This window comes from Eleutherodactylus coqui, chromosome 4 (genome assembly GCF_035609145.1).
Source record: "Eleutherodactylus coqui strain aEleCoq1 chromosome 4, aEleCoq1.hap1, whole genome shotgun sequence".
Classification (NCBI taxonomy): Eukaryota; Metazoa; Chordata; class Amphibia; order Anura; family Eleutherodactylidae; genus Eleutherodactylus; species Eleutherodactylus coqui.
The window spans coordinates 8,350,329-8,371,479 of record NC_089840.1 but is presented as its reverse complement, the minus strand read 5'-3'; the positions used below and the strand labels follow the sequence as shown (position 1 = coordinate 8,371,479).

Genomic DNA, 21,151 nt, shown 5'->3' with positions numbered 1-21,151 from the left:
GTCCTGGGTATAATAGATGATGGGAGAGATCTCTGTACTGACCTCTGATATATTTATACATAGTTACTGGAGTGCTCCTTGTTACAGTCCTGGGTATAATAGATGATGGGAGAGATTTCTGTACTGACCTCTGATATATCTATACATAGTTATTAGAGCGCCCCCTTGTTACAGTCCTGGGTATAATAGATGATGGGAGAGATCTCTGTACTGACCCCTGATCTATTCATACATACATAGTTATTAGAGTGCCCCCTTGTTACACTCCTGGGTATAATAGATGATAGGAGAGATCTCTGTAGTGACCCCTGATATATTATACATAGTTATTAGAGCGCCCCCTGGTTACAGTCCTGGGTATAATAGATGATGGGAGAGATCTCTGTACTATCCCCTGATATATCTATACATAGTTATTTGTTCACCCCTTAGCCATCTTCTTTTTTCTACACAAAATAACCCCAATTTTGATGACCCCTCTGGGTATTGAAGTCCACCCATTCTATTTATTCCTTAAATTGCTGGGTCTGTTTCATTTTAAGGGGATTGTCCAGTTCCTTTTTAAATCCAAGAAGTTTTCCCCGTCTGTGTTGACAGCTGAACTCAGGTGACCGCCACCTGCCAATCAAAGGCCACAGCATCACCATTTAAAACTACTGGCATCATGTATCCAGGATGTGAGTGCTGATGCCAGAAGAATGGGCGCTGATGCTGCGCCCTCTGATTGGCAGGTGATGGTCACCTAACTTCCACTGTCATCAGAGACTGTGAGAATCACCGGGTTGATGAAGACAAGTAGTGCTGTAGAGCGGGAGGAGCTGAGCTGATGGATATACAGTTTTGGGAAAGCAAAACTTGTATTTTATTCATTAAAGCTCTGTTCTTTCTATGCTTAGGAGTCCAGTGGGCGGTCCTATTTGGACTTAGTAATACCACCCACTGGACTCCTGGGCTCCTAAGCATAGAAGGAGCAGAGGTTTAATTAATATTTTACAACTTATACTGAACTTTCCCCATAAACTATATATCAATCTGCTCATCTCCTCCTTCTCTATAACGTGATGCCTGCAGATCAGACACAATGTACAAAAGAGTCACTTAAAATATCAAAGAAATCCTACAGTCCGGAGGACCCTTCATATTTAAGGAACCCTGTCGTGTCTATTTCATATTGTTATGGGCACTGGTACCTCCTACCACTAGTCATGGCCAGCACCGTGTCCCCTGAGCTCTCTGTGGCAGACACCACGCCTCTTGTCCGTTTCCTGATTTCTGTACAGTGTGAGAATGCACCCAGTCTACCCTTTAAAGGAAGAGCGCACGCACCCAGCTTTCCTGTCCCCAGCCAGTCCTGACAGGTCCTCGGCTATTTAGGGCTACTCTGTCCATCAGCATGTGGCTGAGCAATCAGTATCTACTGTGGAAAAGAAGCTAGTTTGTTTTCTATCTGATCTCCTGGTGATAGACCCGTACCTGAACTACCCAGCTTTCCTGGTTTTATTTATTCCTGATCCTGGCCTGTTTATTATTATGTCCACTGCTTGCCCTGACCCTTGGCCTATTCCTCAACCAAGAAAGACATCTGCCTAGCACTAAACCCTAATCCACGGAGACTTTGGGTACAGGGCATTGAACAGAATTCCCAATCACAGGTCCACTGAGCACCATAACAGAAAGCAGACTGGAACATCGCAATAGCCAGTATGCAGCATGTGTAATCAGCGTCCTTTATACAAAGGAGACCGTTTAACCCCTTAGTGGCCAAGCTTATTTCGTTTTTCTATTTTCGTTTTTTCCACCCCCCCTTTTAAAAAATTCTTCATTCCTTATCCATCGACGTCGCTGTAAAGGGCTGGTTGTTTTTTGCGGGGCGAGTTGTATAATGTACTAAAAACTTGAAAATTATTTTCTGCCGCCATCTTCTGTGCGCGATAGCTTTTTTTATTTTTCCGTCGACATAGTTGTGTGAGGGCTCCTTTTTTGCGGGATGTCCTGTAGCTTGCGTTGGTAATATTTCGGAATACATACAACTTTTTGATCGCTTTTTATTGCATTTAATCTTAGAGACAAAGTGACCAAAAAGTGCATTTCTAGGGTTCTTTTTTTTTTTTGCTGACGTGGTTCGTAGTGCAGCGTAAATAATGCATTACTTTGATACATCGGACTTTTATGGACACAGCAATACCAAATATGTATTTTTGTTTTATAATTTAGTATTTTTTGTTTTATTATTTATTATAAATATTTAAACTTTTACTACTTTTCTTTAACCCCTTCCCTCCCCAGGACGTAGCGGTACGTCCTGGGAGCCTGGTACTTCCCGCAACAGGACATACCGGTACGTCATCGGGATAGCGCGAGATCATGACTGACCTCGCGCTATCCCGCAGCGGGAGCCGGCTGTCAGTTACAGTCGGCGTCCCGCTGCTACAGTTGCTACGATCTAAGTAGATTGCGGCAGGGAAAGAGTTCACAGAAGGAGCGCGTTCTCTCTGTGCCTCCAGCCGGCTCTCACGATGTTATCACGAGAGCCCGGCCTGTCGCTATGGCAACAGGACGCCGGATACTGGCGTCCTGTACTGCCATAGCCTATGATCGCTGTATAAGCGATAAGGCATGAATTTCGTTTCGAGTAATTACTAGATCGAGCACCGCTATTTTCGAGTACTTCCGTACTCGGGTAAAAAGATTCGGGGGGCGCCGGGGGGCGGGGGGAGGCGTGGCGGAGCGGGGGGTAGCAGCGGGGAACAGGGGGGAGCCCTCTCTCTCTCCCTCTCCCCGCTGCAACCCCCCACTCACCCCCGGCGCCCCCCAAATCTTTTCGCCCGAGTACGGAAGCACTCGAAAATCGCGGCGCTCGGGCGAAAAAGGGGCGTGGCCGAGTACGCTCGCTCATCTCTAGTTTTATTGCAAAAAAGTGTAAAAACCTAAAAAATATATAATAATTTTGGTATCGTTGTAACCGTACCGACCCGCAGAAAAAGTTTAGTGTGTCATTTATGCTGCATGATTAACGCTGGAAAAAAATAAAAAATCTATGTCAGAATTGATGCGTTTTCTCTCCCTGTTATCATAAAAAAAAAATAAAAGTTTTACAATATAGTCTATGTACCCAAAAGTGGAACCGATAAAAACTACAGCTCGCCACGCAAAAAACAAGCCCTTATATGGCCGCGTCCACGGAAAAATAAAAAAGTTATGGCTTTTGAAAAATGGAGATGGAAAAATACCAAAAATCGCTTGGTCCTCAAAGCCAAAATAGGCCATGCCATTAAGGCGTTAAATAATAATTAGTAAAACTTTATTGATCTTATTTTATATTTTTTTGACCCCAGAGGGAACAACAACTTGCGATGCTTTGATCGCTCCTGCAGTATGATGGAATTCCATAGTGTTACTGTTACATGTGCTGCTGGGATCTGTAGTTCTAAGCTTCCTAGCAGCACAGCCCTCACAGGGTTAATTGATTGACTGAGCTGGCTGGGTGTGGTACTTCCTGCTAGCCAATCTCCTGGGTCTGGGCTCACATATAAACCCAGCTCCTGGTCAGTCTCTGTCTGGTGTTCAGGGTGAGCAGTCATGAATCCTTCCTTGTCTGTTGAAGTTTGCTGTGTGATCTGTGTCTTGCTGGTTCATGTCCGTTTGTACGTTTATTTTGTGTCAGTTTGGTCTGCTGAGTTTGTTTGCTATGTCTGTGCTAGGTTGGCCCCTAGGGCCCTCTAGTAGATGTGTCTTGCTAGTGTAGGGACTGCAAGATATGAGGGGCTTTGCCGGGGCTTGCAGCTTAAGTTCATTGGCCAATGTACGAACTAACTTCTCGCATTTATATTCAGCTTATCATCTGCTATTAGTGGTTGCATTGTGGCTGCTGTATGCTGTGTATTCTGGTTCTGTGTGTCCTGTTGTTCAGTCCCTGTCATGTGGCATGTGAATGCGTCCTGTTCTGGTGCGTGGCTCCTAGGATCAGCTAAGGCCTAGTTCCGAAGACTGCTGGGCTGCCCTTATTGGGGCAATGTCCCTGCTTAGGTAGGGCACTGTCATCCCCTTGTAGCACAGGGTCAGTTGCTTGAAACCCGTGTACATACCCAGTCCGCTTTGGTCACGATTGTAACAGTTACATCATACTGCAATCGGGCAGGCATTCTGTTAAGCCACCCCACAGGAATGGCTTGATAAGCATTTTATCATGACAGCTCTGGGGCTTTTCAGAAGGCCCCCAGCTGCGATAACACCCACACGGCTCCCTGTGATCTTATCGCAGGTAGCTTTATGGGATGCCCTGAACATCTTACGGGGGATTCAAATGCTGCTGTCAGAATTGACAGTGGCATTTAAAGGGTTAAAAGCTCCAATGAGCCGCATGGCTTATCGGAGCTGTTGCCGTCAAGTGTCGGCTGTAATCTCCCTTCATATATGTCCTGCAGCTGCAGGATGTAAAAGCATTGTAGGCCGGTCACTAAGGGGTTAAATACCTTTAAACAAGACTTGATAGGTTGAAACACAACCCAACGAGCCAATGAACACTGGAACCGAAGGGAGAAGTTACTCCCTCTGTATCTAGTGGTAAAGGACAATGTGCATGCACCACGAGGCGCTTCATATGGTCGGGCTTTGCCTTGGTTATGTCACTTCAGACGATCGTGCCACCCAGAAGTCCCGTTGCTGTCAGTACTGTGACAAGGACCGTTTCAGGTCCTGTAAGAGGAGCTCTGTCATCTCTCTGAGGGTCTGTGTCATAGGAGCTCTTTGCAGGACCATATAATCTGAAAGGTGCCCTTATTTAGTGTAAGAGAAGCCCTGCAATCTCTATGAAGGTCCAGTTCAAATAATCTATCTGGCAAAAACCCACAAAGTTGTCAGGCATTGTCTTCGTAGGACCCCTGTCATCTCTCTGAGGGTCTCTTCCATGTAGATAAAGATTTGGCGGATCTCCATCCTCTACCTCAGAGCCTATTTGAAATACACCGTCCTTGAAGTGCAGTCTTATTTTCATCCTTTACACCACCTTATACCCGAGCTCGGAGCACTCCTACCATCAGGGGACCTGGCACTGCTGCCTCAGCTCGCAGATGCCGTCTACCGGCCACTGATGCTGAGTCTGTGACCCTTGGCCTCTCCTTCTCCCCAGACACTGATGGGAGGTCAGGGGGGGCACTATTATTACTGGGGCCATTTTGGGGAGTCACTATTACTTCTGGAGTCACTAACAGGGTCACTACAACTACTAGGGCCATTAAGGGTTTCACTATCACTACTGGGGCCAGTAATGGGGTCACTGTTACTACTAGGGCCACTTCCATGAAAGCTATTACTACTGGGACCACTATCATGGACACTAATACTACTACTGGGGCCACCATGGGGAACACTATTACTACTGGGGCCACTATGGGGTATACCATTACTATTTGGGCCCCTATAGGGGCCACTATCGGAGTCATTATTGCTACTGGGGCCACTAATAGAGTCACTATAACTACTGCCATTAAAGGGGTGACTGTTACTACTGGGGACACTATGGGTGTCACTATTACTACTGGGGACACTAACATTGTGACTATAACAATTGGGGCCACTAACAGAGGCGCTGTTACTACTTATGCCACTATTGGTGTCAGTGTTACTACTGTAACCACTATGGAGGTCATTATCCCTACTGGGGCCACTAACAGGGGTCATTGTCACTACTGGGGCCACTAACAGGGGTCACTATTACTCTTGGGGCCACTAACAGGGTCACTATAACTACTACGGTCACTATGGTAGTCACTGTTTTTACTACTGGGGCCACTAATGGGGTCACAATTATTTACTATTGGGACTACTATGGGGAGAACTATTTTACTGTCACTTTTTTTCTTTGCATAGAGGGGTAATTTCACACTTCACCTATGGCAGCAAAAATACTTGGCTTGCCCCTGCCCAAGCCTGTAATAGACTCTTCACCAATAACGAAATACGTAAATGCCCATTATTGCATTTTTTGAAGTTCAGTATACCCGGCAGAATTTTCTATGCATGTTCCCTTTAAATCTTATAAAATTAACCCTTTCATAGGCGGCGGACGAGCAGCCTCGGCTCATACATATCTTATATGACATTATTTCTTATAAGGAAGCCTTTGTGACAAGTAGAGATAACGGAATGCAGATTTTATCCGCCACGGGATGAGCGGTCTGTTTCTTGTTCGCTGAGGTAGAAGCAGATAAATGCGGTACCTGTGGAGTCTTTAAGACTGAAGGAAATGCGCACGGGTTTATCAGCGGGGATTCTTGCCGTGGTGATCATGTGGGCACAATGACTTCAACCACCTTATCTGTAGTAATACTGAAACGAGAAGAATAGCACATAAACAATTGGTAATGCAGCGACGAAAAACTCACTCTAATGCGCCGCCATGAAGATGTAGAAGGAGGGGAGCGGAAGAGGCCATTGAGGAGAAAACCGATTCTACAAGAGGCCCATTATAATCCTGCACCAGCCATCTGTTCTCTGATAATACCAAAAACTATGCCTATGGCGACCGACGGGCCGGATCAGCGGCATCTGTAGGGTTTCATCGAGTGGGGGGGCACAGGGGTAGTTTTAGCACATAGATGTATACACCGATAGACATAGTCAGCGCCTCTGCTATAAGGCAAATAAACAACATCGTCATGCAGCCTATCAGAGGCATAATGATCGCCGTTGTAGGAGGTGCAACAGAGTCCAGGCCCAGAGGGGAACGGGGCCTGCTCGGATCCGCAGCAAACAGGACTTTCAACTGGATCTGTAGTGACCCAGAACGTGTATTCCTAGCCGTTCCATAAGACTGCCTGTCCACCGGGGGAAGCGATATCCCGCGGCGGGAGCCGCCGCTGAGGAGCAGGAGACAGCTGACGGTTCTCCGCACTGAGCCTATCTGACACATAGGCTGACCGCAGAGAATTGCGGCAAATTGCAGCGATTTGCCGCCCATGAGCGGAGCATTACTATGATTCTCCGCTCGTGGACAGGGGGGGCTGCGTTTTCCATAGCAACACTATGGAAAGCGTTCATTGCATTCCCTGTTGCCAGATTATCGCCGCAGGGAATGCCATGAAAATTCGCCCGTGGACCAGCAGCCTTAATGTCATACATGTAATATTCTTTGTGTAGATGCACTGTGCAAACTGTCTAGTCTCTTGTTATGTATATTGCCCAGCTGCAGCAAATGAGAGGTTAAAGGAGATGTCCCGAGGCAGCAAGTGGGGTTATACACTTCTGTATGGCCATAATAATGCACTTTGTAATATACATTGTGCATTAATTATGAGCCATACAGAAGTTATAAAAAGTTTTATACTTACCTGCTCCGTTGCTAGCGTCCTCGTCTCCATGGTGCCGACTAATTTTCGGCCTCCGATGGCCAAATTAGCCGCGCTTGCGCAGTCCGGGTCTTCTGTAGTCTTCTATGGAGCCGTTAAAAAAAAAAAACCCCCGTTTCGGCGCGGGACATCTCCTTTAATGTTTGCATGAGACTGGGAGATGCCTACAATGTATCAATATTTGTCCAGGCACCTGATTTGTGTTGTCTATAAGTATGAGTGATTTGGGTGTGGTAGGGAGAGAGGAAGATTCTGAGTCCATCAGAGAGATCCATCTCAGAGATTCAGGGAGTCTTCAGCAGAGAGCCACATTGGGGTACCTTTAACCCTCATGTGGTGAAGAATGGAAGAGGAAGAGCGATTATCCTGAGGACCTCAATGCCAGGAGCCAGATAGAGAGACTGAGAGAGAGCGAGAGAAAGGGAAGCGAAGCACCGTGCAGAGGTACTGTATTTCAAGAGTGTCTGTGGAGTGACCCTACCCCTATCCATCTCTGGAGAGTTCTCCTGCCAGGAGCGGTTCCTGTGAGAAAACTGCGACTGCAGGACCGGTTTCCTCCCAAACTGTAATCTTCTGTTTACCTGCCCTAGTGTATTTTTGAGTGTATCCTGATCAAGTTTGTTCCAAGTAAAGTTTTGCCAGGCCCTGACCGTTCCCAGGGTCTGAGGTACTTTAACACTGCCTGAAGCTTCTTTATTACTGCCGAGGGTCATACCGGTGGGTACAGGAATGGTGGCGTCACCTGTGACAAAGTTATATCCTGTTTTCCATGTTTATTGGCCATCCCTCTCCTAGGGATGTCCGGAAGAGGCCCAGCACTGCTCTGGCCAAGGCTATGTGTGTCCCTCTGGGAGGGAGCCTGGTAAGTGCCACCGTGACAATTGATCACTCTACCCTCCCACCTCCTCAACATATGCCCTGTGTCCTGAGTTACCCTTTGGGATGCTGCAGATACACATCCTCAATATTACTTTATGGCATCACAATTACTACATGGGGCACAATGAGGGTACTATTTCTCTGTCGGAGCACAATTACTATATGGGGACACAGTGCCGAACGGCTGTGGAGGAAGTCGCAAACGTCTGCAGACTTTCTCCACTACAAATTCATGCTCAAAACCTACAACTTCGCCCTCCACCACGCCAAACAAGTCTACTTTACCTTTCTCGTCTCCTCACTATCGCACAACCCTAAACAGCTCTTTGATACTTTTCACTCCCTTCTCAGCCCTAAACCGCAGCCCCCGGTGACGGATCTCAGTGCTGTTGAACTGGCTGCCTATTTCAAAAAGAAAATTGATGACATCCGTCAAGAAATTACCTCCCAATCCCAGACTAGCCCTGACCTTAGTCTTGTCAGCACTGCAGCTAGCTCCTGCTCACTGTCTGTACTCAGACCAGCAACAGAGGAAGAAGTCTCCAAACTGCTCTTCTCTGCTCGCCCCACCACCTGCGCTAGCGACCCTCTCCCCTCACACCTCCTCCGATCCCTCTCCCCAGTGGTCATCTCGCATCTCACCACTATATTCAACCTCTCTCTGGCCTCTGGCATCTTTCCCTCTTCTTTCAAACATGCCATCATATCCCCATTGCTAAAGAAGCCGACTCTTGACGCAACTGACGTTGCCAATTACCGACCCATCTCAAACCTCCCCTTCATCTCCAAATTACTAGAACGGCTGGTTTACTCCCGCCTTGTAAGCTATCTATCAGAGAACTCTCTCCTCGACCCCCTACAGTCTGGCTTCCGACCCCAACACTCCACAGAAACTGCCCTTACAAGGGTATCAAACGACCTACTGTCAGCCAAATCGAGGGGTGACTACTCCCTACTGATCCTCCTCGATCTCTCTGCAGCATTTGACACAGTTGACCACAAACTCCTCCTCAGTATGCTTCGCTCCATCGGCCTAAAGGACACTGCTCTCTCCTGGTTCTCCTCCTACCTATCTGACCGCTCTTTCAGTGTCTCCTTTGCTGGCTCTACCTCTCCTTCTCTTCCCCTTGCTGTTGGGGTCCCCCAAGGCTCGGTCCTTGGCCCCCTCCTTTTCTCTATCTACACAGCCCCTGTTGGACAAACCATCAGGAGCTTTGGCCTCCATTACCACCTCTATGCTGATGACACCCAGTTATACACCTCTTCCCGTGACATCTCTGCACCTTTCCTCCAAAACATCACCAACTGTCTGTCTGCTGTCTCTAACACCATGTCCTCTCTCTACCTAAAACTACACCTCTCTAAAACTGACTTACTGGTGTTTCCTCCTTCCACCAACCGACCTCCTCCTGACATCTCCATCTCAGTGTGTGGCGTCACCATAACTCCTAGACAACATGCCCGCTGCCTTGGGGTCATATTCGACTCAGATCTCTCATTTACTCCCTACATCCAGTCAGTGGCCCGAACATGTCGGCTGCACCTAAAGAACATCTCAAGAATCCGCTCCTTTCTCACCATAGACACGCTGAAAACGCTTGTTGTTGCCCTCATCCACTCACGGCTCGACTATTGCAACTCCTTGCTGGTCGGCCTCCCCTGCACCAGACTCTACCCTCTACAATCCATCCTGAATGCGGCAGCCAGGCTCATATTACTGTCCAGCCGCTACTCAGATGCCTCTGCCCTGTGCCGGTCACTGCACTGGCTGCCAGTTAAATACAGAATTCAATTTAAACTTATTACCTTCATCCACAAAGCCCTCCACAGTGCAGCGCCCCCCTATATCGCCTCCCTCATCTCAATCCATCACCCAGCCCGGGCTCTCCGCTCGGCAAACGAAACTAGACTGCACACCCCTCTAATTCGAACTTCTCACTCCCGCCTCCAAGACTTCTCCAGAGCAGCACCGGTCCTCTGGAACGCACTACCAAAGAACATCCGGGCAATCCAGGACTCGAAAAACTTCAGGCGTGCTCTAAAGACGCACCTCTTCAGGGATGCATACCGCATTCCCTAAACAAACCCTTCTGTACACCGCCTGATAACATGCTCCCTGACCTACTGACTGCAATCCCTGCTAGCCATCATAAACCGCTCCTGTAGTCATATTGATCCTGCCGTCGCATAGCTAAATGTCTGACTGTTGTCTGTATATAGCATCCCTCACTCTCCAGCACGCGATACTGTGCACACCTCCAGCCATTTTACCTTCTGTATCACCCCATTACTTGTAGTATGTAAGCTCGTTGGAGCAGGACCCTCACCCCTATTGTTTCCATCAGCTGATTACTATGTAACCGTGGTTCTGTAATGTTTGTACTTTTGTCTTTCTGTATTTCCCCTGTCTATGTAAGCGCTGCGGAATATGTTGGCGCTATACAAATAAAGATTATTATTATTATATTTACCAAAACCAAGCTGGGCTCACCAAAGTGAGGGAGACCACGGGGATTGTAAGATGGTTGTCAAACAGTTGTTTTGTCACAGGTGACGCCAGTACTCCAACCTGAACTCTTAAGTGAAGTGATAGTGAAAAAACTTGAGACGAGTCAAGTAGCTTGTATTAGTAAACTGGGAGCACGCAGGTTTACTGAAGCTTTTGAGATAACAGTTGAAATCCACTTTGACTTTACAGCGTTACAAGGATGTAGCAGAGCCAGCAATGATGCAGTTAATTAACACGTTTAAAACTGTAAAATTGCAATTCAAGCAACACTTTTCTTCAACGCTCTCCCTCTACTTCTCTAGAGGTTACTCAGTAATAATCTCCCCACAGTTTTGAATAGCTGATAGGTTCACTGGAAGTGTAAGATGCAGATGTTGGATGAAAGTTGAAAATGGCTGCTGAATCCTCTGGGTAGTTTAACTCACTGTTGTGTGGAATGATGGCCTCCAACTCAGATCTCCTCACTGCTGGAAGAACAAGGGAGTGGAAAGGGACCTCGCTACACTTGAAAAGCTTGTTGAATCACTGCACACTCGACTGCACTGCTAACACACCTCCTCCTACAACCATGACTCGCTGCAGACTACACTTTCCTCTGACTCTCTAACTCCTCCTTCACTTCCTCTTTCTTCCCGCACTTTCTCTGCTCTCCTCCCCCTCTGCATAGGGACCTATACTAAGGTTTCCAGCTCTGGACTCTCCCACCAATCAGTGGAGGTGTGACATATAGCCAATAGGCAGCCAGCTATTGCCAGCACTGAGCTCTCAGCTTAGGAAGGGGAAAGCAAGGTTTTTCCAACGTATGGCACCTTCTGTGCCTCTGGGAAGCACATAGACAGTTGTGACAGGACAAATGTTAGGGCGCCCACCCATTGGCGTTTTTTTACCTGCGTTTTGCGTTTTGCGTTTTTCCTGCACAGGCATAGAGATAACATGTGTTCCTGTCCACTGGTGTTTTTTTTGCGTTACGTTTGCGTTTTTAACATAGGAACTGTCAGTTGCATATGTGTCCTTATTTTTCTCCTAATGCACCCATGAATGTCAATGGAAATTAACGGAAAAGCCGCGAAAACGCCGCGAAAAACGCACGGAAAAATGGCGGGAAACGCGGCGAAAACGCTGCGTTTTTTCCCCGCGGAAAACGCAAACGCCAGTGGGTGGGCGCCCTTACTGTGAATATTCTGGAGGACCCTGCGGGCCACTACAGCAGTGTGAGTTCCAAGAGAAGGACTTGCCCCCTTCCCACCGTTAGGACCAGAATAAAGCTTGCATGTCATGTGGACGTGCCCACTTACAGCACAACCAAATCAGGTGAGAGCAAGGGCATAACTATAGAGGATGCAGGGGATGCGGTTGCACCCGGGCCCAGGAGCCTTGGGGGGCCCATAAGGCCTCTCTTCTCCATATAGGAAGCCCAGTACTATGAATAAAGCATTATAGTTGGGGGCCCCGTTCCAGGTTTTGCATTGGGGCCCAGGAGCTTCAAGTTACGCTTCTGGGTGAGAGCATTATCCATTGGCTGTGTCACACCCTATCTTTTGGACATACAGTACTGCACCAGATAGCACCCCCTCGTCTCCCTTTGTGTCTTTCCCAAGATTCACTTTTAGGACCTGAACGTTCACCTGACCTTATGTTTTGTAGATTCAATTTAGCTCGTTCATCCTGATTCCTCTTACCCCATGTGCCCTTGTCTTCTCTGTCTTTGCCCCCTTACTCTCCTCCTGCAGGCCTTGCACGTCCTTGTTGCAGTATTATACTGAATTATCGCGCCGGCTTGCATTGTGGCATTCTATGTATGACCGGGGAAGGGACGATATTTACTTCTTCATTTGTAAACTCTATTAGAAACTCCTATTGACCATAAAAAAGGACCAATCAACCCCACCCCCCCCCCCCCACCTAACACCGCCCCCGCTTCCATCCGCGCACAGCAATGCCTCATCCTCTAAGCGGTAATTTATTCGATCGGTAACAATGTGCGTTTAAAGCCCTGATGAAGCTTCATCTATTATTCTGGAACTGAAGGGATAAGAAATATGACCCAATTTATTTCCTGTCCAGCCGGTAAATACACGGCCCTCGGATTTAATTACGATGGCTTCTTAATAGAATGAACCTGATCTATCAAGTGCTGTGTGATATCTGATGGTCTCATTGGGATGCATGGCGGAGATTATATAGGGGGGCAGGAGTTATAACAGTGAGCACCTGACTTCCTCAAACTTTGTAATAGGGACCCTGCATTACAGGAGAAGTAGCCCGTACCTGTATGTACAAGGGCATATGGACGTCATGTCGGGGGTGCGCCATGCTGGGACACCTACCAGTAGGTAAGAGGATTTCTCCGGCCATGTACTAACTTGTTGGCCAATCACTTAAAAGGATGCTAGTTGCCATGTACAACTGCCCCAGTGTCACTCCGTTACCCCCATACCGCAGCTAATCTGCCCATCTAGGAAAATGAATGATCGCTGACCGACCTGCTCATATTCTGCTAGTTCACTACTATGGGCAGATTACCTGTCTGTGTAAAAGGAGCTTAACCCCTTAATGACGCCGCCCCCTTTTTCTTTTTTGAGTTCTGGTTTCTCCTTCATTTTTCCTTTAACGTTTCTGTCTGAGGACTTCTTGCTTTTTGCGGTACAAGTTGTATTTTTCAATGAGCCTATTTAATGTACCATATAATGTACTGAAAAACGTTAAAAAATGGAAAAAAATGCAATTCCGCCATTTTGTTTTTACTATGTACACATTGCAACAAAAATGACGGTAACTTTATTCTATGGGTCGGTGCGATCACGATGAGAACAAATGTTTTTTTTTTTGCTGCACTACTTTTAAAAAGTTAAACATTTTTGTAAAAAAGTAAAATTATTTTCTGCCGCCATCTTTTGACCGCCATAACTTTTTTCTTTGATATAGTCGTGTGAGGCTCATTTTTTGCGTTACATCCTGTAGTTTCTTTTGCTACCATTTTGGAGTTACTACAATTTATTTATCACTTAGCATTAAATTTTTTCTTGAAGATGGGGTGACCAAAAAAAACGCAATTCTGGAGTTCTGTATTTTTTTCTGATAACATTTATCATGCAGGATAAATAATGTCTTACTTTGATAGATCGGACTTTTACGGATGCAGCGATGCCTAATATGTTGGGTTTTTTTTGTTTGGTTTTGTTTTTTACTTACTTTATTTTTTTTAAATAATTACTAAAACTTTTTTAAAACTCAGTTTTCATTTTTTTTTAGTTCCTATAGGGGACTTGCAATCATACGATCAATCCCAGAGTATAATGCATTACCTAAGTATTGCTTTACACCATGTTCTGCCAGGTGCTCTATCAAGCCACACCACAGGGGGCGATTTATCAGAGTAGCAAAAAGAGATGATTATTGGCTTTCGGGCCGGGAGTGGCGCTATTTCTCCAACAGCGCAGTTTGTGAACTGTTTGCATGCTGCTCTGGTGAAAGTGTACCGTGAGCGGACAAATGGCACCATTGGGAATAATCAACATGGAAGCTGCGGAGCTCCGGGGGCCATTGGTGTGAGAGGTGGACGTCAGCTATGAAGCTGCGCACGGGCAGACAGTGGAGCAGCGCACCATGAAAATGAACCAGGGGGCTACCAGACATGTCTAAACAACATTATTGGGATTGGACCACCGCTGATTGGCAGGGGGTTGCCTTTCTCTGATGAGTCACGTTTTCTGCTTCATGGATCAGATGGACGTTGGCGCATCAGGCGAGAGACATCAGAGAACAAACTCCCTGCAACCATTTCTGGAAGGACACAAGCCGGTGGTGGCAGCGTTATGGGAGTTCTTTTCATGATATTCTCTGGGCCGCTCCTCCATTTGACGGCACTCTGAACCAATCGGGTCATGAATCCATCACCCCAGATCACGCACACCCATACATTAAAAGCACAAATACAATAAAGGACCCTTTATTCTACTGACCGTAACATAAAATATAATATATGTACATATATATATATGCCTTAGCATGTGCTGTTTGTAACCGAAATACTGCCACCATGTGGTTGGATGACCACTCAACACACTAAGGCATTTATATATATGGGTCAATAGAGGGGGACTTGACACCTAATTGTTTATACTGTGGAGGACACTGTGGCCAGCACTCACCAGGCGAACGATGCCGCACCAGCCACTCACCAGTGTACTAGAGAGCGGCTACATTCACAGCGCCCACATGGAGGCGCTGCACAGGAATGTACAGGTGATGTGGGCGGTACCAAGCTGTAGGAGGAGCTGGAAGCCGCATCATCCAAACTCACTCCGCTGTGCCCGGCACTCGGCAGTGTGGCAGAGAGCGGCTTCTACTACACTAACCTGCACTTTTCTCTCAGCTGCTTTATAATCACCGTCCGGGATGAACTATCTACTAGTTGCTAAATACATTTTTATAGGCCGTAGTATTGAAGTATTGCAGCATATTGTAGAAGCAGTCAAATGATCGCAAGTTCAAGGGACTTAAAAAGCGTGAAATTAGGTGAAATAAAACTAAAAATTCACCCCCCCCCCTTTCCATTTTTTACACAAAAAATCTAAACATTAAAAAAATAAACATATTTGTTACAGCGGCGTCGGAAAAAGCCTAAATGATCGAAGTATCGTATTCTGTACCTCACACGATGTAACAATGCACAGAGGCTGCGGGATTTAGGCTCACCCCATCTCCCAATAAACATTTAATACAAAGTGATCCAAAAATCATGTATACCCCAAAATAAAAGCCAAAAAACTACAGCTTGCCCCGTCGAAAACAGGCCCTCCCACAGCGCCAACAATGGACAGAGAAGGTTCTGGGCTCTGAGTCCGACTACAACATGGGGTTTTTGTTAATAAAAAGGGTTTTTAATTTATTAAATTGGTAAACCATCAGACATCTATAAACAAAGTATCAATGTAAAGGTGCCGACCCACAGATGGGGTTAACGTGTCATCTTTCTGCACCATGAGCGCTGCAAAGGTAACCCCCCCTCCAAAGAAATTGTGCATTTGGGGGGTTTTCCCGCTTCACCCCACTTAAGAAATGTTAAAAGTTTTCCAACCCATTATATAATGTATTAAGTTGTATCGGTGAAAAACACAACTCATCCTGTAAGAACGAGCCCTGATAGGGCGATGTCAATGGAGAACAAACAAAGTCATGGAACAAGATGTAAAAATGAAAACAAAAAACTGAAAAATGGCTGATAGTTAACCCCTTAATGCTCCAGGATGTAAACTTATGTCCTGGCTGGTAAGCTGTTCTCGAGTCAGGATGTAAACTTAGCTCCTATGGACGAAGCTGAGGCCATGCCATCTAAGTGGAAATCGGCTGTGATTGACAACAGGCTTCCCGCTGCAACAGAACATCGATCCCTGCTGTTTAACCCGTTGCATGCCACGTTCAATGTTAACAGCGGCATGCAAAGGGGTTCACAGAGGGAGGGTGCATCCTCTGTGATGTCATCGGCCCTCTACTATGCAATCACAGAGGGCTGGTGGGTTGCCATGGCCCCCAGACGCCACACAATTGGATCTAAATCTGCCACGGCTTATGATCGCTATTATTAGACACAATACATTGTAGTACAGAAGTACTGCAATGTATTATAGGAATCATAGAATCACACGTTCAAGTCCTGTACAGGGACATAAAAAGTCATTTAAAAATACCATAAAAATAGTAACAAAAAGCCCTTTTATGGACACTTTAACCTCTTAGGATTTTAAAAAACGAAAACGTTTGGTATCACCACATCCGTGCCAACCTATACAATAAATGAAGCACACTTTTTATCCTGTGTGGCAAACACGTAAAAAAAAAAGTGTTGTTTTTGTTAACTTTGCCTCTCAAATAATGCAATAAAAGTGATCAAAAAAACCCATATGTCTCCCAAAATGGTACCAATACAAACTTGAGCTCGTCACACACAAAAACAAGCCCTCACAGAGTTCAGTCGCCGAAAAACAAAAAAAAAGTTACGGGACTTTAAACGCAGTGATGCAAAAATATATATATATTACATTTTTTTTTTTTTTTAAATTAAACAAGGGTTTTTTTGTGAAAAGTGGAAAATCTTAGAAAAAAAACATCTGTTTTTGATACTGTTGTAATTTTAACAACCCACATAAAAAAGTGATGATGTCATTTGTGCTGTTTGATTAACGCTGCTAAAAGTAACCCTATAAAACAACAGCAGAATTGAGGTGTTTTCTCTCCATACTAAAAAAATGTATAAAAGTTATACATTACACTTTATGTATCCCAAAAGTGCTACCAATAAAAACTACAGCTCGCCACTCCAAGAACCTCCCTCATGCGGCCGTGGCAGCGGAAAAATTAAAAAGAGAAGATGAAAATTCCCCCAAAATTGTTGTGTCCTTAGGCCCAAAATAGGCCGCGCCACTAAGGGGTTAAAGGATTAAAAAAGACTAAATAAACTTTCTCCAATCCATAGAAAACAATGGCTTCTGTTGATGGATCCCGCTTCCTTGGCGACCTTTCACATGGAACAGAATTTGCGTCACAATGTTATCTCTATGGGGCTGGAATACCACAGCTGTTAAAATCCGCACGTCTTTACTTCAAAACCACTAAATTAAATTGCGCAGTGGAAAAGCTTTCTGCTGCGGCATGAAGAGCGTCTCACGGAGGTGTTGTTGGGGATTACAGGCATAAGGGGGATGTAAAGTCTGAGGAGAAAAACACAGGAAATTCTGCAAAACATTCTGCAGAACAGAATCTGCGCTAATTGACAGAATCCGCTTCTGCGCTGCGTCCTGCGGACAAACCCGCCCCGTGGGAGAGGCCCCTTATGGTTTCCTTCTTATAAAGCACCTCTAGGGCTTATTCACACGTCCGTATTTTTCACCAGCATTTTGTAAGCCAAAACCAAGAGTGGAACATAGAGAGAATAAGTGGAAGGGAAAGATGCGCATTTTTCCGTATTTTGGAGCCGCTCCTGGTTTTGGCTTACAAAATACTGACGTGTGAATAAGCCCTAATACAGTTTTTGCTTTGGGTAGATTCACACGCAGCAAACATCTCCGTTCCTTGTGGGACCTGTCTCACGGGACCGAATTGTCCACAAAGCGCACCGCAGATTTGGATTTTGTCGCCTTTTTAAGTGTGGAATGCGTTCTGCAGAACATCTTTCGGAATTTCTTGCGTTTTTTTCCGCAGGCTAGTATGGCGCAACTAAACCTCCTGTAGTCCGCAATAACAATTCCGTACGACGTCCTTAATTCCGCAGCAGAAAGGTTTTCCATTGCGGAATTTATTCTTGCGGTTTTTAAATAAAGACGCGCAGATTTTTAAGAAGTAAAGACTTCAAGCCCCGTAGGGAGAACACTGAGACGCAGAATGGACTAGTTCCGTCCCTCTAACTGATCGGGATTGTTTTTGCAGTAAGTCCATGTGTTTAGCAACCAGATGAATGGGACGGTCGCAGAACTGTCCGCCACAACTCTACGGCGTGTAATCGTACCCTAATCATATAGGATTGGAGGGCCTACAGCTGCTAAACCCCAGCAAGCTCCTACCATTCAACACTACACAACTGGCTACAATGTTGCCATCTGCTCCTTTGCAATATCTGTATCCCGGCGCAGATTAAGTGATGTTCCAGCCTGCAGCCCAGGGTCCACACCTGTTGCCTTACCTCACTCAGCCGGCCGTGTGTGTGCACTTCGGTAATCCTAGGTCAGCCACTTCCTTGGCCGGTCCTTGTCTTTACGGAGGAAACAAGTCAATGGAAGTAAAGTCTGCTCCTGCTGCATAGCAACATTGGCGAGGCTTGAGAGACAGGCACAGCTGTCAGTGCAGCATTAGGCTACCTGCAATTGTCACTTTCCAAGGAGGACCCTCTGCGTCTTTTCCTGCTGCTCCCTCCTTATCCCACTTTCTTCCTTCTGGTTTAGTATGTTGTCACACTTCTAGGAGGTGGGGGGGATAAAAATCTCCCTGTCAAGTTAAAAAAAAAAAAAGTGACAAACCGCCAGAGTTCAAGGCTTTTAATTCATTAGTCCTGGCAAACCTAAAATACAAATAGACTTACTTCACCGGGCAAGAATGCTTCCAGCATGACCCAATCGGTGGCTGCGTCTATTCCAGCGAGCTGGCAAAGATAGAGCGACTACACTCAGCAGAACTGTCTGGGCCGGCAATCACTCCAGCATGACATAGTCAACTTGGACTGACTGCAAACAGGTTATCAAAAAAAAGTCCAAGTGCCAACACGTTCCCGGAACCCCCCGCCACCCAACAGAGAGATAAGAAGTGCGATTACAAGGCAGGAAAAGACATGAGCGGCTCAGGGAGAAATGAATCCTTCTAACATTTGTCATCCTACAACATCCTCAGTGTCACAGTCATTCAAAGGGTACAAGAGAAGAATGTGTACAAGTGTGTGGGAAGGAGATAGAGGTCATATGCGGCTGATGAAAGTATCTAGATAACTATCTAAATGGGAACGCAGACTGCACTATTATTAAATGGGGTCACAGTGGGGAAACTTATTTTGTGAGGCCATATTACTGTTGGGGGGGGGACAATAAGAGGAGCAGAAGTAGTAGCAGAATGGAAAGATTGTACAGACAAGTTGTGGCTGGAAGAAGTCTCCATGATGGTCTGGGCCTGTATGGAGAAGATAAGGCAAACAGACGTCACTAATCCAAGAAGAAATCACCTGTGGTCACTGGAGGTAGCTGCACTGTAATCACTATCACTGTGTGGAACAGGTATCTATTTTATGGTGAATGCATCATTTAGGTATATATTAGAGCTGAGCCGCTGTATCCAGACATGCTGTATTATAAAAGTTCTCTTCTAGAATATATATATATATATATATATATATACACACATTCTTTGTCAGAAAACAATCCTGCCCCAAGTAGAAGTTGTCATTTTGCTGCAAAATCAGCATGCAGCTTCATCTCAGACAGATCTGTAATGATGAGAGTTGTGGTGATTAAATGAACAGATTTGCCACCGGAGGCCCTAAAAGTGGTTCCCCCCTTGCCCTATAAGAGGCTCTCGGAGGCTCCTTGTCTGTAGTGGCCTCTTCTTCCGCTTGTAGAGCTTGTTGCCCACTAGACGCCTCTACGATGCAGAGAAGAGATTTTACTCCCTTACCAGAGTCTGAGAGGGGCGCATTATTGGAATACAAGAAGCTGGATGGTCGTATTAACTAATTGCCACCACCTGGGCTTTTCTGACCAGACTGTTAGGAGGTGTTGGGACCAGTGGATTGGAGCACACAAGGTGACCGGGCTCAGGACGCCCCCTACAGACCAACAGTAGAGAGAGGCGTCTGACTAGACTGTTAGGATCTGTTGGGACCAGTGGATGTGTGAGAGCACACAAGGTGACCGGGCTCAGGACGCCCCCTACAGACCATCAGTAGAGAGGATCATCTGCTCGTCCGACAAGCACCAGCAGCTCCAACTGTCGTTGTCTGCCATCCAGAGACAAATGGCGCCACTGTTACAGGTCCCTCTGTCTGTCGGAACCATTTCCAGATGCTTGGCTGAAGGATATTTGGTCTCAGAGTGCTCATTACAAGTACTGCCTTTCACACCCACTGTCACCTCAGTTTGCAGTGGACAATGAAACTGGACTGTTATTGAGTGGAACCGAGTTGTCTTCAGTGACCAAACCAGGTTTAGTTTGCGCACTGACGATGGCCATGTTTGTCTCTGGAGACCTTGGGGTGAGCGCCTCAACCCTGCCTTTGTTGTGTACCGGAGCCTCCATGCCCACTGTATCATATCTTGTACCCAAGCTAGGTGCGGTACAACAGGGTACTAGAGCCTCCATTCCTGCCTGTATCACATCTTGTATCCAAGCTAGAGGCGGTACAACAGGGTACTAGAGCCTCCATTCCTCCCTGTATCACATCTTGCATCCAAGCTAGAGGCGGTACAACAGGGTACTAGAGCCTCCCTACAAGGGGTCAGTTCTCCACAATAAATACTCCTTTTGCTCTAATATTGTAATCACTTATATCAATGTTATAATCACACACAAAAAGGCCCAATTCTGAGTTTTGCTATGGGACCCCAACAGTTCTATGAATACCATGCCCCTTTTTTACACTGGTCAATTTTGTGGGTGAAAATGGTGGCAACCCTATTCCCACACATTCCTGTTGGTGCCTACTCGAAAATACCTAGTGAAGCACTACAGCTTCTTCTTATGAGAAAAGATGATGAATGTGGTGCCTTTCAGAGGATCCCAACCTTTTATACCTTGTGAGTCACATTCAGCATTGAGTGAAGATCGTCAGCCGGGCTGATGTGAAATGTGACATAAATGTGTTATACCGCCAAATGGATGTATTGGAAATCTCGGTAAATTTGTTAATGTGAACGTCATTGTTGTCATTCAGAGCCTCCTT

The 21,151-nt window shown here is 46.1% G+C and overlaps 1 protein-coding gene across 3 annotated transcripts in view; it reads right to left on the bottom strand.

The window, feature by feature from the left end:
* MAP3K7CL (MAP3K7 C-terminal like) overlaps positions 1-18,892 on the bottom strand; it is a 48,240-nt gene extending 29,348 nt beyond the window's left edge. Inside the window, exons 1-3 of one of the 3 annotated variants that reach the window (XM_066599044.1) lie at positions 18,809-18,880; positions 18,413-18,714; positions 6,219-6,327 (exon numbers count right to left, since the gene is read on the bottom strand). In XM_066599044.1, coding sequence (XP_066455141.1) covers positions 6,219-6,288 — 70 coding nt within the window. In that variant the 5' untranslated portion in view covers positions 6,289-6,327; positions 18,413-18,714; positions 18,809-18,880. Of the gene's footprint in view, positions 1-6,218; positions 6,328-18,412 lie in introns of all 3 variants that reach the window. The other 2 variants (XM_066599045.1, XM_066599048.1) reach the window with 2 other exon arrangements.
* Between the last annotated feature and the right edge of the window lie 2,259 nt (positions 18,893-21,151).